At 40.9% G+C, this 14,124-nt stretch overlaps 1 protein-coding gene across 1 annotated transcript; it reads left to right on the top strand.

The window, feature by feature from the left end:
* Nucleotides 1–12,567: 12,567 nt before the first annotated feature.
* Nucleotides 12,568–13,659, top strand: LOC145403375 (uncharacterized). The gene has a single exon (XM_080275160.1). It carries the CDS (start codon nucleotides 12,568–12,570, stop codon nucleotides 13,657–13,659), a length of 1,092 nt encoding a protein of 363 aa, XP_080131286.1.
* The last annotated feature ends 465 nt before the right edge of the window (nucleotides 13,660–14,124 follow it).

Genomic DNA, 14,124 nt, shown 5'->3' on the forward strand with positions numbered 1-14,124 from the left:
TTGAAATTTTTTCTTTTAATGTAGCGCTAATTTTTAAATATAAGCTTTCATGTATCCACTTATCCCCGTACATTTGACAAAGTTTTGTCACTTGAAAGCAAGTTTAGCAGGAATTATACTCTCCTGTTTTTAGCGCTGTTACAATTTCAGTGGATCTCTTGGAGTCTTTATATTCTCTTTTGAGATTGTTTGTTTTCGAATTTCGGTAGCAAATTTAGCGACTTCTAACATAGACGTGGAGCGATGGAAACTCTGGCAGGTGGTTGATGATCGGTCATATTGCTGGAATTTTATTTGATTCCCAAGGTTTAGCAATAATATTACGATTTACAAATATGCTTTAGGACTTCCCAAGTGAGGTTATGGTTATGGTGGCATTGTAGCATATTCTGACACATGTTTCTAGTTTTGAGAGCATGTTTAGTAATTTTGATTGGCAATGCTGGCATGTTTGTGGTGACCTTGGGACTCGGCGTCTTTTCAGACTGGCGTGAGATGAATTACAATCTACTTCTGCGGCCCATCTCAGTGTTGGGAGGTTTCCTCAGCTTGCTTTTGAGCTTGATTCTTCCTCTTCTCCACCCAGGGAGAAGCCTGAGGTAAGCAAATAGGCGTCATCTGATTTTACTGCCTGTAAGTAAGGTAGTGTGGAGTTTTGGGATTTTCATTTGCCTTTTGATTTTTAAGCGTGCCGGGAAATTTGAGTTTTGCGTATTTCACTTTTATTTCGTTTTGCTCTGGTCCACCCTCTGAAAGGTTTTTGGTAAATGATGAGGCTTATTAAAAGTGATACAGAGATGTGTGGTAATGTCTTCAATTAAGCTAAGGCTGTGCTGGCCATGCATCACCGTAAGCAACTCGACCACTATGTAAACTTATGCATGGCGCTACACAAAGGCGGAGAGAGATTTTTTTTCTTTTCACCAGATGATGCTTTTGATGTTTATCTTCAAGTTTATAATAAACAATTTTTTTTTTTTTTTTTCCCCACTACTCCCATACATCAACTTACGCATGGCCCTTTGCACAGACGGAGAGAGAGAGAGAGAGAGAGATTTTTTCTTTTCACCAGATGATGCCCTGGATGTTTATCATCAGGTTTATAATAAAAAAAAAAAAAAAAAATTTGTACACCACAGGGTGGGATAAAAAAAAAGGTACAGTGGATTCTTGAATTTTGATGGGCATGGGTACCTAAAAATCCCCACGAAATTCAAATAATCGAAATTTAAACTGAACTTCTTATGGGAAAAATTAGTTTGGGTCTGGGGCCTCCGAACCTAACTATGTAAAATCATGATTTTTTGCCCACACCCCCTGTAAACTTTATGAACTATATTTGTGGTTAAGTAACTGTAGTTCTGCATTGTATTGCCATACTGTCAGCAAGTGTATATTTGTTGTATTTCTTCCCTTTCCTGTATTGCCAGGCTGCACTTGTCCATTACCACTGCTACCCGAAGAACCACTCTTGCTTGCCATCTTGAAACTAGTAAGTTGCGACGAAAATACAATAAAAATACATACAAGTAAATTGCAGTGAAATGCATGTCCACACGTGGAAGTTACAGGCTGAAAGTGGTGACTTGTAGAGGTGTATGGTATGTAGGAGGACTGCTAAGCCTTGATAGCAGGCTAAGAAGCCTATGCGCAGAGTCGGACACTTAAAAAAAAAAAAAAAAAAAAAAAAAAAAAAAAAAAACACGGCTGTAGAGGGCTGGCTGCTGGCAGGACAGTCGCAAGATGGCCGCCGACAACAGAACATCACCTTGCACGTGGCTTGTTGTTGTTGGTGCGTACTCCCATCTGGGAGCTCTTGTCCTTCAGCAACATGACTTTTTTTTTTTTTTTTCCTCAGTCTCTGTTGTTCATTTCTATGTTGCTCCTTATATTCATAATTACTGTACTACTCTTCACTTCAGTATTCTGCCTACTGTATTTGCCACCACCTGTAATTCATTTTGTTTTAGTAGTTCTATTATTGATTCTTTTCCTTTAATTTCTCTTGTTATATCTTTGAGTTATTGAAGTATTGATTAATTAATAATAAGTATATTTATAGAATGACGGGGAATCATCCAGGATGCGAATTTTCCTGATGGAAAATCGTTCATGTTTTGACAGGGAATTATCTGATGGTGAAATGTCTCAGGAACCATATCATTGTATGCTTCACATATGAATAAATGATGTTGATTTTCATTCTCTTCTTGACACGTCACATACGATATTAGGTTTGGCTCATACTTTTTCTTATAATTTTTCTTCACTTCTAGCATTTTGGTTCGCATAAAAAATATTATCTTTGCTTGTTTTGTTTGGAGTCTGGCCCTGAGAGCATCGAAATACTCGACTTTGCATCGAAAAGTGAGATAGGCAGACCACTCCAAAATGCATCGAAATTTGATTCGTCGAATTCTATACTGTCGAAATTCAAGAATCCACTGTAATTGCGCAATCCACGGGTTAATCCCGTAAGGGGAGGCCACAAACAGTTCTCCTCCATGTTGCCCTGTTCCCCACCATTTCACTGCCCTGCTACCAGCTCACACCCCCCTTTCATATATCCCTCCGCTCTATCCTTCCATCTCATCCTTGGCTTCCCCCTTCCTCTCCCCCCTCCACCTCACTCATGTACACTCTCCTTGTCAGTCTCTTGCTCTCCATCCTCTCCTTATGGCCAAACCACCTCAATCTGTTTGTCCTAACAATTTCTTATCACATCCACGTCCACACCTCAACACTTCTTCACTTTCTCATTTATCAGTCTGTCTCCTAGTAACTCCACATTCTCTCTCAAATAACTCATATCCACTGCTTTCACTCATGACTTGTCCCTCCAACAAGGTCCGGGCTGCAATTCTGTACACTGGAGTTGGTAGCACAATACTGTCCTGCAGCAATTTTTTTCCTTCCATGCTCACGTCCCTGTTTATCATTGCTGTCAGAGAACTAGTCACCTTTCATCCATTTTGTACCTACTGTTTCTAGCACTTAACACTCTAAACTTCCATCCTTACTCATCACACTACCCAAGTACTTAAACGCACTCTATCTGTCGTCAGACACCTCAATCCCGTAAGGGGTAGCCACAAACAAATCTTCTCCATGCTGCCCTGTTCAATGCCACTTCACTGCCTTGCTCCAGCTTACACCCCCCTCTCTCATATACCTGTCACTCCATCCCTCCATTTCATCCTCAGCCTCCCCTCCCTGTCCTCCGTCCACCTCACTCGCATACTCTTATTGGTCTCTCGCTCTCCATTCTCCCCACATGGCCAAACCACCTCAGTGTATTTCTCCTAATGCTTTGTATCACATCCTCATACACACCACAGTGCTCCTTCATTTGCCAGTCTCTCCATGTAACTCCAAGATGCACTCGCATTTTCCATTTCCTCCTTATCCAGCCTCACTGTACATTCAGTGACTTCATTTTTCTTGAAGGCCATAACTTTACTCTTCCCTACATTCACCTTTAGATTCTGTTTCTTACTTTTCCAGACTCATTTACGAGGCCTTACAGCTGCCCTTCGTCTTTACTTAACAATACAGTATCATTTGCACACAACAGTACAGGGAGTTTCCAAACACTGTCCTCTCATTAGGGCTGCTCCAACATCCACTACCCTACCTTGTATCTCTTATAACCCCATCCATATACAGATTGAACAGCCATGGTGACATGACACATGCTTGTTTCAGTCCAATCTTTAAATAGAAAAATTCACTCAGTTCACTGTCCACATGCACTGCAGCCTTAGCGCCCTCATACATACTCTTCACGCATTCAACAACTTCGCATTTGCTCCATTTATTCTTAGTACTTTCCACAATCCATGTCTATCCACTCTGTCAAATGCATTCTCCAAATTCATGAAGGCTGCATACAACTTCTTTCCCTTTTACAGAAACTTTTCCACAGAAGACCTAAGAATGAATATCTTATCTACACAACCTCTTCCCATCCTAAAGCCTCCCTGTTCTTCTCCAACTAATTCCTCTGTTATTTCCCTAACACTGTCAATAAGTATCCCACCATACACTTCGTATTACACTAAGAAGACAAATGCCCCTGTGTTTACCACACACTTCTTCCCCTTCTTTTGTACAGGGGAATAATTATACCTGACTTCCAGTCATCTGGGACTCTGCCTTCCTTACAGGCCAATCTGCACATCTTCCACGTTGTAGTACTATCTCTCCCTCATGCTTCAGCATTTCACCACACACTCCATCAATTCCTGGGGCTTTCCCCAATTTGACTTTCTTCATTGCATCCACAACTTCCATCCTAGTGATTCCTTCCTCTCTTCTCACATCGCTTCTTCTCCCAGCCATTCTTCAGCCACTTATACTCACATTACGTTCATTCTCTATTGTTCAGTGTTCTTTCCATCTGCTCACTTTTTCTCTGTTCTCCACTAGCAGTCTACCATTTTTATCTTTCACTCCCTGACTAACTTCCTTATCATCCTGCCTAACTCGCTCTACCTCTTTCCAGAACATTTCCTTACATTCCCTCCACGTTACACTCAAATTCCTTCCAAGTTCCTCATCCACTCTCTTCTTACTCTCTTACCCTTCCTCCCAATATATAACATTTTCTCTTCCACCTCTCAACTTCCTTCACGTCCCTGTATCTCATCCATTCACTATATGCTTTCTTTTGTGCCACAGCCTATCTCAACTCTTCATTTCACCATGCTGTTCCTTGCACCCCCTTTTGTCCTCTCCTTACCCCACACAACACTTCACATGTTGCACAGATTTCTTCAGTGAATTCTTGCACACATCTTCCGCATCCCCCATCTGCTCCATATATTTTCCAAATCGCTCCTCCACTTCTCTGTTGTATTCTGCCTTTTGCCCATCCTCTTGCAACATTTCTATGCTCTTTGTATGAACTGCATCCTTCTGTCCTTCCGTCCTCCTCTTCCTCCATTTCATTTGAACTTTGACTTTCACCACCACCAAGTGGTGGTCAGAAAGCCCACTCCTCCAACCTCTATATGCTCTTGCATCCATTATACACCTTTTCATTCTGTCATCCACACACACATAATCAGTCATTGCCTTCTGTTCATTCAGTTAACCGCCCATCATTCTCATCACTCGCCATGTATACCTGTGGATCATTTTGTGCCTAAAGAGGGTATTGGCTATCACCAACCGCCTCCCAGCACATATGACTAGAGCACCGCCATTCTCATCCACTTCTGCAAGTACACCCCGCTCACCAACTACCCCATCCACCTTCACATTCCCTACTTTTCCATTCATTTATCTTATCAAAAACACCCTCTCATTCCTTTCAAACTTTCACACGCATGCTTCCACATTTGTCCATAACTCTTCTTTCACTCTGCTTGCATGATCTTGCGTTTGCGCATACACACAATTGCCCACATTTGTAGTCCATCTTTCAATCTCACCCACACAGTCCTTGAGCCAACTGATCCATACTCTTGTATTCTTCCATCTCTTGCACACGACAATACACACTCCCTTTTTTGCCCTCTCATTCTCACCAGCTCCGTGCATATACTTTACCTCATCCATACTCCCATTCTCTCACACTCTCACTTCCTGTTTAGTCTTGGTTATTCCACATACATCCACTTTTGTACCCATCCACTTTTGCATCCCCAAGCACCTGGATAATCTTTCACCTCATCGTTCGCACCCTTTACATTCCATGTCACAATCCGTACCATGTCCTTTGTTTGGTCCTTAGTCTTCTTTTGGAGAAGTCATTGTCTGAAATTGCATTTCTGGCAGGTACATGAAAATTATGCTTTGAGACATAGAGAGAGTGTAATGCATATTGGGGCAGACGAGACAGGCTGGAGAAAGGCATTTGCCAGTCTCCCCATTCGCCAGGTGGGTTGCCAGCTCGCTCTGCACGCTGCAGTACGAGCTTAGGGCGCTACTTTTACACCCATTATTTACCACACTACTTCTGTTCCATTACCTCCTGTTGACCTTACATTTGATTTTGTTATTCTAAACGATTTACCCACGCTTGCCTTTCCTGGGGTGATAATGTTGTGGAAAATGAGTTACGAAGTGGATACTTTTGGGTCATTGTTTCTGGACACAATTTAGTAACTGGGCACAAGATAGGGGGTGGGAATGAGAGCTAGTTATCCCATAAATTTTGTGTCACACTGATCCATGTTGAACCTTTGTGGTGTGTTGCTGAAAATCTCACTCATAACAGTTATGCTGCAACTTTGAGACACCCCCACATGAGATAGGTCGCAGTCCATGGATTAATAAAGGTAATTCAGTAGCACCCAAGTTTTATCTGAATAAGATGTATAAGTATGCTTGCCCACAATGTTATAAGTATTTTTGTAGCCTGGAATGCTGCCTGGGGTTTGTTACGCTTTTAAATGATTTGTACTACAGTAGCCTAGCCTCTGGCTCCTATGTTTTGGAGGAGGAAAATGGGTTAGAAAAAATTTATGAAAACATTATCAGGGCTAAGATTAAAAATTTGCATTCTTTTAGCCACCGAACCCATAAGACCTCATTTTATAGCATAGACATGTCAAACAGAAGTGGTTATCTGTAGTGTTATTGATCCCCATGAGTGTCTTTCCTCTGAAGGTGAGCATGAGTACAATGAAGACATAACCCAGATTAAAGAAGCCTATGCAAACATAACACAATATTTGGTCCTAACTTTCTTGTGTTCACCAAATTCAGATTATTCATTGAAAGTATTTTATACTGTAGTTCCCTTATTAAAATCTTGTACAGTACCAGCCAAGTTTCAGTGTACAGGTGCTTGTTGCTTAATGCTGGTATTTCTGGCCAAGCAGACTAGTCAGTCCACAGGTATGCAGTGTACTTGTGTGGGTATGAGTTTGTAAAAAAGTAAAAATGGATTGTTAGTGATCCTGCATCCCACAATGGTCAGCAGTGGTTCAGGAAGCTGACACATATCATCTAACTATCTATCTATTCCCAGACGCCTCAATCCCGTTTGGGGTGGCAACAAACAAATCGCCTCCAAGTCGCCCTGTCCCCTGCCATTTCACTCCCCTGCTCCCAACTCGCACCCCCCTCTCTTATATACCTCTCCACCCCACCCCTCCATCTCATCCTCGGCCTCCCCCTCCCTCTTCCCCCCTCCACCTCACTCACATACACTCTCTTTGTCAGTCTTTCACTCTCCATCCTCTCCACATGGCCAAACCACCCCAGTGTGTTCCTCATAACGCTTCCTATCACATCCACATCAACACCACAACGCTCTTTTATATCCTCATTCGTCAGCCTGTCTCTCCACGTGACTCCACAGGCTCCTCTTAAATAACTCATTTCCACTGCTCTCACTCTTGACTTGTGTCCTTCCAACAATGTCCAAGCTTCACTTCCGTACGTTAGAGTTGGTATCACAATACTGTCATGTAGTAACTTTTTCACTTCCATGCTCACTTCCCTGTTTCTTATCACTGCTTTCAGAGAACCAGCAACCTTTCTTCCCTGCTTGTACCCTTTCAAGCACTTCACCCTCCAAACCTCCATCCTTACTCATCACACTACCCAAGTACTTAAACGTACTCACATTTTCCAATTCCTCACCATCCAACCTCGCTGTACATTCACTAACTTCACCTCTCTCAAAGACCATCACTTTACTCTTCCCAACATTCACCTTTAGAGCTTTCAGAGAACCAGCAACCTTTCTTCCCTGCTTGTACCCTTTCAAGCACTTCACCCTCCAAACCTCCATCCTTACTCATCACACTACCCAAGTACTTAAACGTACTCACATTTTCCAATTCCTCACCATCCAACCTCGCTGTACATTCACTAACTTCACCTCTCTCAAAGACCATCACTTTACTCTTCCCAACATTCACCTTTAGATTCCATTTCTTACACACTCTCTCAAACTCATCTACCAAGCCTTGCAGCTCCCCTTCATCTTCACTCAACAACACAGTATCATCTGCAAACAACAGCACAGGGAGTTTCCAAACACTATCATCTCTCACCAGGGCCACTCCAACATCCACTACCCTACCTTGTACCTCTCTTATTACCCCATCCATGTACAGATTGAACAACCATGGAGACATGACACATCCCTGTTTCAAACCAACTTTCAAAGAGAAAAATTCACTTAGTTCACCATCCACACGCACTGCAGCCTTCGCACCATCGTACATACTCTTCACAGCATTCAGCAACTTCCCATCTACTCCATATATTCTTAACACTTTCCATAATCCTTGTCTATCCACCCTGTCATATGCTTTCTCCAAATCCATGAAAGCCGCATACAACTTCTTTCCCTTTCTAGAAACTTTTCCACTAAAGATCTAAGAATGAATATCTGATCTACACAACCTCTTCCCTTCCTAAAGCCTCCCTGTTCTTCTCCAACTAATTTCTCTGTTCTTTCTCTAACTCTGTCTGTTAGTATCCTACCATACACTTTTCCTATTATACTAAGAAGACAAATGCCCCTATGATTACCACACACTTCTTTTTCCCCTTTTCCTTTGTACAAGGGAATAATTATACTTGATTTCCAATCCTCCGGGACTCTACCTTCCTCCCAGGCCAATCTGCACATCTTCCACATCCATTCTACTACTATCTCTCCCCCATGCTTCAGCATTTCACCACACACTCCATCAATTCCTGGGGCTTTCCCCAATTTAACTTTCTTCATTGCTTCCACAACTTCTATCCTACTGATTTCTTCCTGTCTTCTCATCTCCCTCCTTCTCCCAGCCATTCCCCAGCCACTTATACTCGCATTACTTCCATCCTCTATGTTCAACAATTCCTTAAAGTGTTCTCTCCATCTGCTCACTTTTTCTCCCTTCTCCACTAGTAATCTACCATTTTTATCTTTCACTCCCCTGCTAACTTCACTTCCACCCTGTCTTACTCTTTTCACCTCACTCCAGAACATTTTCTTACAGTCCCTCCACTTTACACTCAAATTCCTTCCAAATTCCTCATCCACTCTCTTCTTATTCTCTCATACTAATCTTTTCACCTCTCTCTTTCTTTCCACATATAACTCTCTCTTCCACCTCTCAACTTCTTCCACGCCCCTTTTTCTCATCCATTCATTGTATGCTTTCTTCTTTTGTGCCACAGCCTGTTTCACCTCTTCAGTCCACCACGCTGTTCCTTGCACCCCCCTCCATCTTCTCTTCCTTCCACACACCACATCACATGCTGCACATATTTCTTCTGTAATTATCTTACACACACTTTCCACGTCTCCCATCTGCTCCAATTCATATTTGCCCAATCGCTCCTCCACTTCTCTTGAGGAATTATAGTAAATTTTTTTTTTTTTTTTTTTTTTTTTTTACACACACACACACACACACACACACACACACATATATATATATATATATATATATATTTCTCTATCTCTATCTATCTATCTATATATATATATATATATATATATATATATATATCTTTCTCTATCTCTATCTATCTATCTATCTATCTATATATATATATATATATATATATATATATATATATATGTGTGTGTGTGTGTGTCCATTGTACTGAATGGTTGATCTAGTCATGAAACCAGTCTTGTGCATGAGTGTGAAACTGAAGTGTGTGATTTCTGATTATGTATAGTAATACTTTTAAGTGTAGGTGACACTACTCTTAGTTACATCATCAGTAGAGGCCCTTTCTTTCATATGTAGTATGACCTTGTATTTTTTATGCAGTCTCAGTTGTATTCACTTCAAGGTAGTTTTTAAACTGAATGAGTTAGAAATGGCCTTACTTTATTCTAGTTGAGGCTCTTCTAAACATCAGTACAGTAGTTTCAATCCCAGTTTGTGAACCTAGTGAACTGCAGATTGAAGTTGGCAGTTTTCTGCATCCCACTATCCTCCTTTTTGGTGATAGGGAGTTGAATGTTTAACAGCAGTGGAGTCAGTTATTTCAGTGCCACCATAGTGTCCTTGGTTAGTTTGTTGGACATTTATGGAATGCCTGCAGTTAGTATAGGTTATTCATTTTCACTTAGTGGAGATTTCTGCCCTTCTGCAACCTCTCATACCTGTGGCAGAAGGACTACAGTGGCTTTACTTTTCATATTTCATTACTTATACCATATTTTATTGTTAATCAGTTGCATCTCCATTCAGAATGGAGATGGCAATTTTATAACAAGTTAGTGAAGAGTATTGATTTGATCAGGCTGCATCACATTATGCTGTTATTAACCCCTAAAATCTTGGAAAGTCTGCCTTAAGATGACCATGGCAGTGTGTTTACAGATGACTCGCCAACTGGACACCTCGGTGCATCCTAACCTAACCTAACTGACTAGTTTTGCCCTCTAATACGTCCGATAATTTTTACCACCAAGGATTGCCACTAAGCCTCTTGAAAATCCCCAATATTAACCAGGCAAAAGCTTCTAACCTAATCAGCACATGAAAAATTGCTACCCACTGTCATGCATATTTCTCCAAAACTCATGCAGCACATTCATTGGGGGGGGGGGGAAGTATGAAAGTATTTTTGAAAGTTATCAGCTTGGAGTGGTTGCGTACAACTTCTGATTCACAAGAGTGTAATAATCCTGAATAATAAATCAGCCAAGCTGTATAATTTGTATGATGTATAATTCACAAGAACTGAACTCACATATTCATCTTACTGTACGTAACTTCTTAGGTCAACACATAAACTCTTCACGTACCGTAAGAGCTGAATTTTCTTGCCCAGAGTTTGTTAGTTCATAACAAAGATCGGTTACGAAGCCCTTTTTGCGCTCGTTGCATAGAGCAAAAATGTAATTTTACTGGTTCCTCATCATTAACTTTTTCTCTAACAAAGAAACTATCTACATCATAAATGTACGAGACTCATTTTATCTGAATGTTACTCTCGTTTGCATTTAAGCTCCCACACCACATACCACAATTTAACTTTTTCCCTGGGAATAAATGCTTTTCTTGTGTACATAACACTTCCAGGGTACTTAGGCATAACTACAGTTAGTTTGGAACTGCATGCTCAGAGTTCTGACATAAGGAGCAACTGTCAACACAACTGAAGCAGGCAGCGGCAGGTGTGGGGAGTGGGTCAGGTCGTGTCGGGTTAAGGAAGCCAATTAGCACAATACGTGAGTTGTAAGCAAACTCAGCCATCTGAAAATCTAGTATCTTAACACACCCACTTCCCACACAGTTTCTCCCATGTATTTGATTGATATTACAGTGCAATTTAATCATTATGGGAGAATTTAAATGCCCGTGTTATTGTAAGACGTTGCATCCCTTTGTCATAAATCTTGATTCTACTACTGTAGTGGTAAGGCTTAGTGAGAATTTCAGTCCATCATACAGGCAACCCATTTCCAAAGGCGTCAAGCTCGGTTAGAGATATTTCAGAACGATGTGGGTATTCAATGCATGTGAGTCAGGGTTTGATGCAAAGAAATGCAGACACATTCTGTGGTGTTGGCAGAGAATTTTTTCTAGCAGTTTGTACAGTATTAATATTATTAAATTGGAAATTGGACACTTGAAAATGCTGGATTGGATAGTTGTAGTACAGAAACTTAACCATTCAGGTAAGCAAAAGTTTGGATCGATGCTGGGGGTTTTCCTGTCTTAGTTGCCTGGTGGTCCACTGATAAGAGCTCTACGGTTGGAAAGGGTTTTTACTTAACGTACATTTGAGGCCTGGTGGTCTAGTGGTAAGAGCTCTTGTGTTGGCAAAGGAATTCTTTGGCTGACAGGATAACTGTTTGAAAAATAGGTGAGGAGATGGTTTCCTGTCATGTAAAATGGCACTGGGGATGTTGCTCTTTCCCTTGCCATTAATGTTATGGACTGCAGTAGCTTGGCCTTATGCTCTACACAAGTGGTATTACTGGATTGGCTGATAGTTAACTTAGCCTGCATTTTCAATCTTCTGCAGCTTATTTCTTGTATATATATCAATTGCAGAAAAAGATGATACTGTACCGTGAACCGGGGTGAATTCGGACACGGGGTGGCTTCGGACGAAATTTGCATAAAAAGATTAAATGCTACGCAGCTGCTAAACGAAGAAAGATATCGCATATCTTTAAACTGGATAATGTTCCATAGGTTTTGTAAAATGTTATGTATAATTATCTTTTTAAAATATTATTTTCCACTGGTGAATATATTGTAATAAAGACAATGCTATTTTTTGGTGAAAAAATGAAAACGGGAAAACTTGGTCTGGTGTGAACGAATCATAACAAACCGCACGCTTATACACATTTAGGGGTTTACTTTAACGTCTAACTTGAAGATTGGAACAGAGAAAGGGTTAAAATCTGCAATTTAAATGTATGTAAACATGACATGAGTGAATGTGTACGCATTTTTGGGATTTAAAGGGGTGACTTCGGACAATGGATATTTAAAGGGCTGAGGTCAGACAGCATATCTAATTTGCTTTTTTTATATGTAATAAAACATATTTTGTACAATGTACATAGTCTGCATGCTTATCTTTGTTTTTGCATTTATATAACAGATGATGTGTGAGATGAACTAAGCCACAATGCCTCGAAATTACAAGAGAGTGAGTGTATCTACCAGTGATGGTAGAAGACACTATACGGTGGAACGCCGTGGCAGCCTTTTAGAGTGTGCTAGTGCAGACGTACGTGATGGAAAGTTAAGTGTCAGACAGGCTGCTAAGAAATATGATGTTTCTAAAAGTACTTTACATGACTATATGACAAAGAAACATGTAAAAAAACCAGGTGGACAAACTGTCTTTACTCCAGAAGAAGAACTACATATTGTGAACCGAGTCATTACACTGGGAGAATGGGGTCTGCCTATTGACACTTTTGAACTGCGAATGTTAATAAAGTGCTACTTAGACGAACGTGGGATTACTGTGAAACGCTTCAAGAACAATCTTCCTGGAACTGATTGGAGTTCATGTTTTCTGTTGCGCCACAAAAACAAACTGGCTCAGAGGGTATCTCAGAATATTAAAGTTGCACGTGCTAAAGTCGGTCCAATTGAAATCAATCAATATTTTGATAATCTTGAAAAAACACTGAAAGATGTGCCTCCTAGTAACATCATTAACTATGATGAAACCAATCTCTCTGATGACCCAGGAAACAAGAAAATCTTAGTTCGCCGAGGTACCAGATATCCAGAGAGGGTAATGAACCACACAAAATCCAACATCTCCATCATGTTCTCTTGTTCCGGATCTGGAAAGATGCTTCCACCATATGTGGTGTACAAGGCAGTAAACTTGTACAACACTTGGACAGAAGGTGGCCCTTCAAATGTGCGATACAACAGGAGCGGGTGGTTCGACAGTAATACGTTTGAGGACTGGTTCTTTAAAGTTGGATTACCTCATGCAAAACGTCAGGACGGCAAAGTAGTGTTCATAGGGGATAATTTAGCTAGCCACCTTTCTCTGTCTGTTGTGGAAGCTTGTGAGGAGCACAACATTGATTTTGTTTTATTGCCCCCCAATTCTACACATCTCACCCAACCCTTAGATGTTGCTGTCTTCCGTGCAGTGAAAACTCATTGGCGTAAAATTCTAAGTGAATTCAAAAATCAAGTATTGGAAGAAGAAGTGTATCCCTTCCAAAATCAGAGTTCCCAAAGCTTCTAGGACAACTGCTCAATAGAATAAGTGATAATATTATGAAGAATATCATGAATGGCTTTCGCAAGTGTGGGATAACGCCACTTAACCGACAGGAGGTACTAGCTCGTCTACCACAACACACTGATTCCAGTACTGATACCGGTACCACTGTTACTTCAGAGATTAACACTGATACCGGTACCAGTACCAATGCCTCATCTCAAGCATCTACCTCGGGTTATGCAACAACCCCACATGTACCTGCAAGAAATTCAAGTGCCAGTAGTACCACCGGTAGTGATTTTGCATCACATTTTGATGAGTCATTGGTCAGTGTTCTATCGGAAATGCGATATGGAAAGAAGCAATCATGCCAGAGGAAGAGGAAACTAAAAGTGCCTGCAGGCAAGAGTGTAACAGCTAAACGACTAAGGAAAATGAAAGAAGAGGGAACTGTAAGCACAGATTCTGAGTCATCCAATACTGGTA

This window comes from Coenobita brevimanus, chromosome 60, assembly GCF_032717465.1.
Source record: "Coenobita brevimanus isolate Jiangsu-jjx chromosome 60, ASM3271746v2, whole genome shotgun sequence".
Classification (NCBI taxonomy): domain Eukaryota; kingdom Metazoa; phylum Arthropoda; class Malacostraca; order Decapoda; family Coenobitidae; genus Coenobita; species Coenobita brevimanus.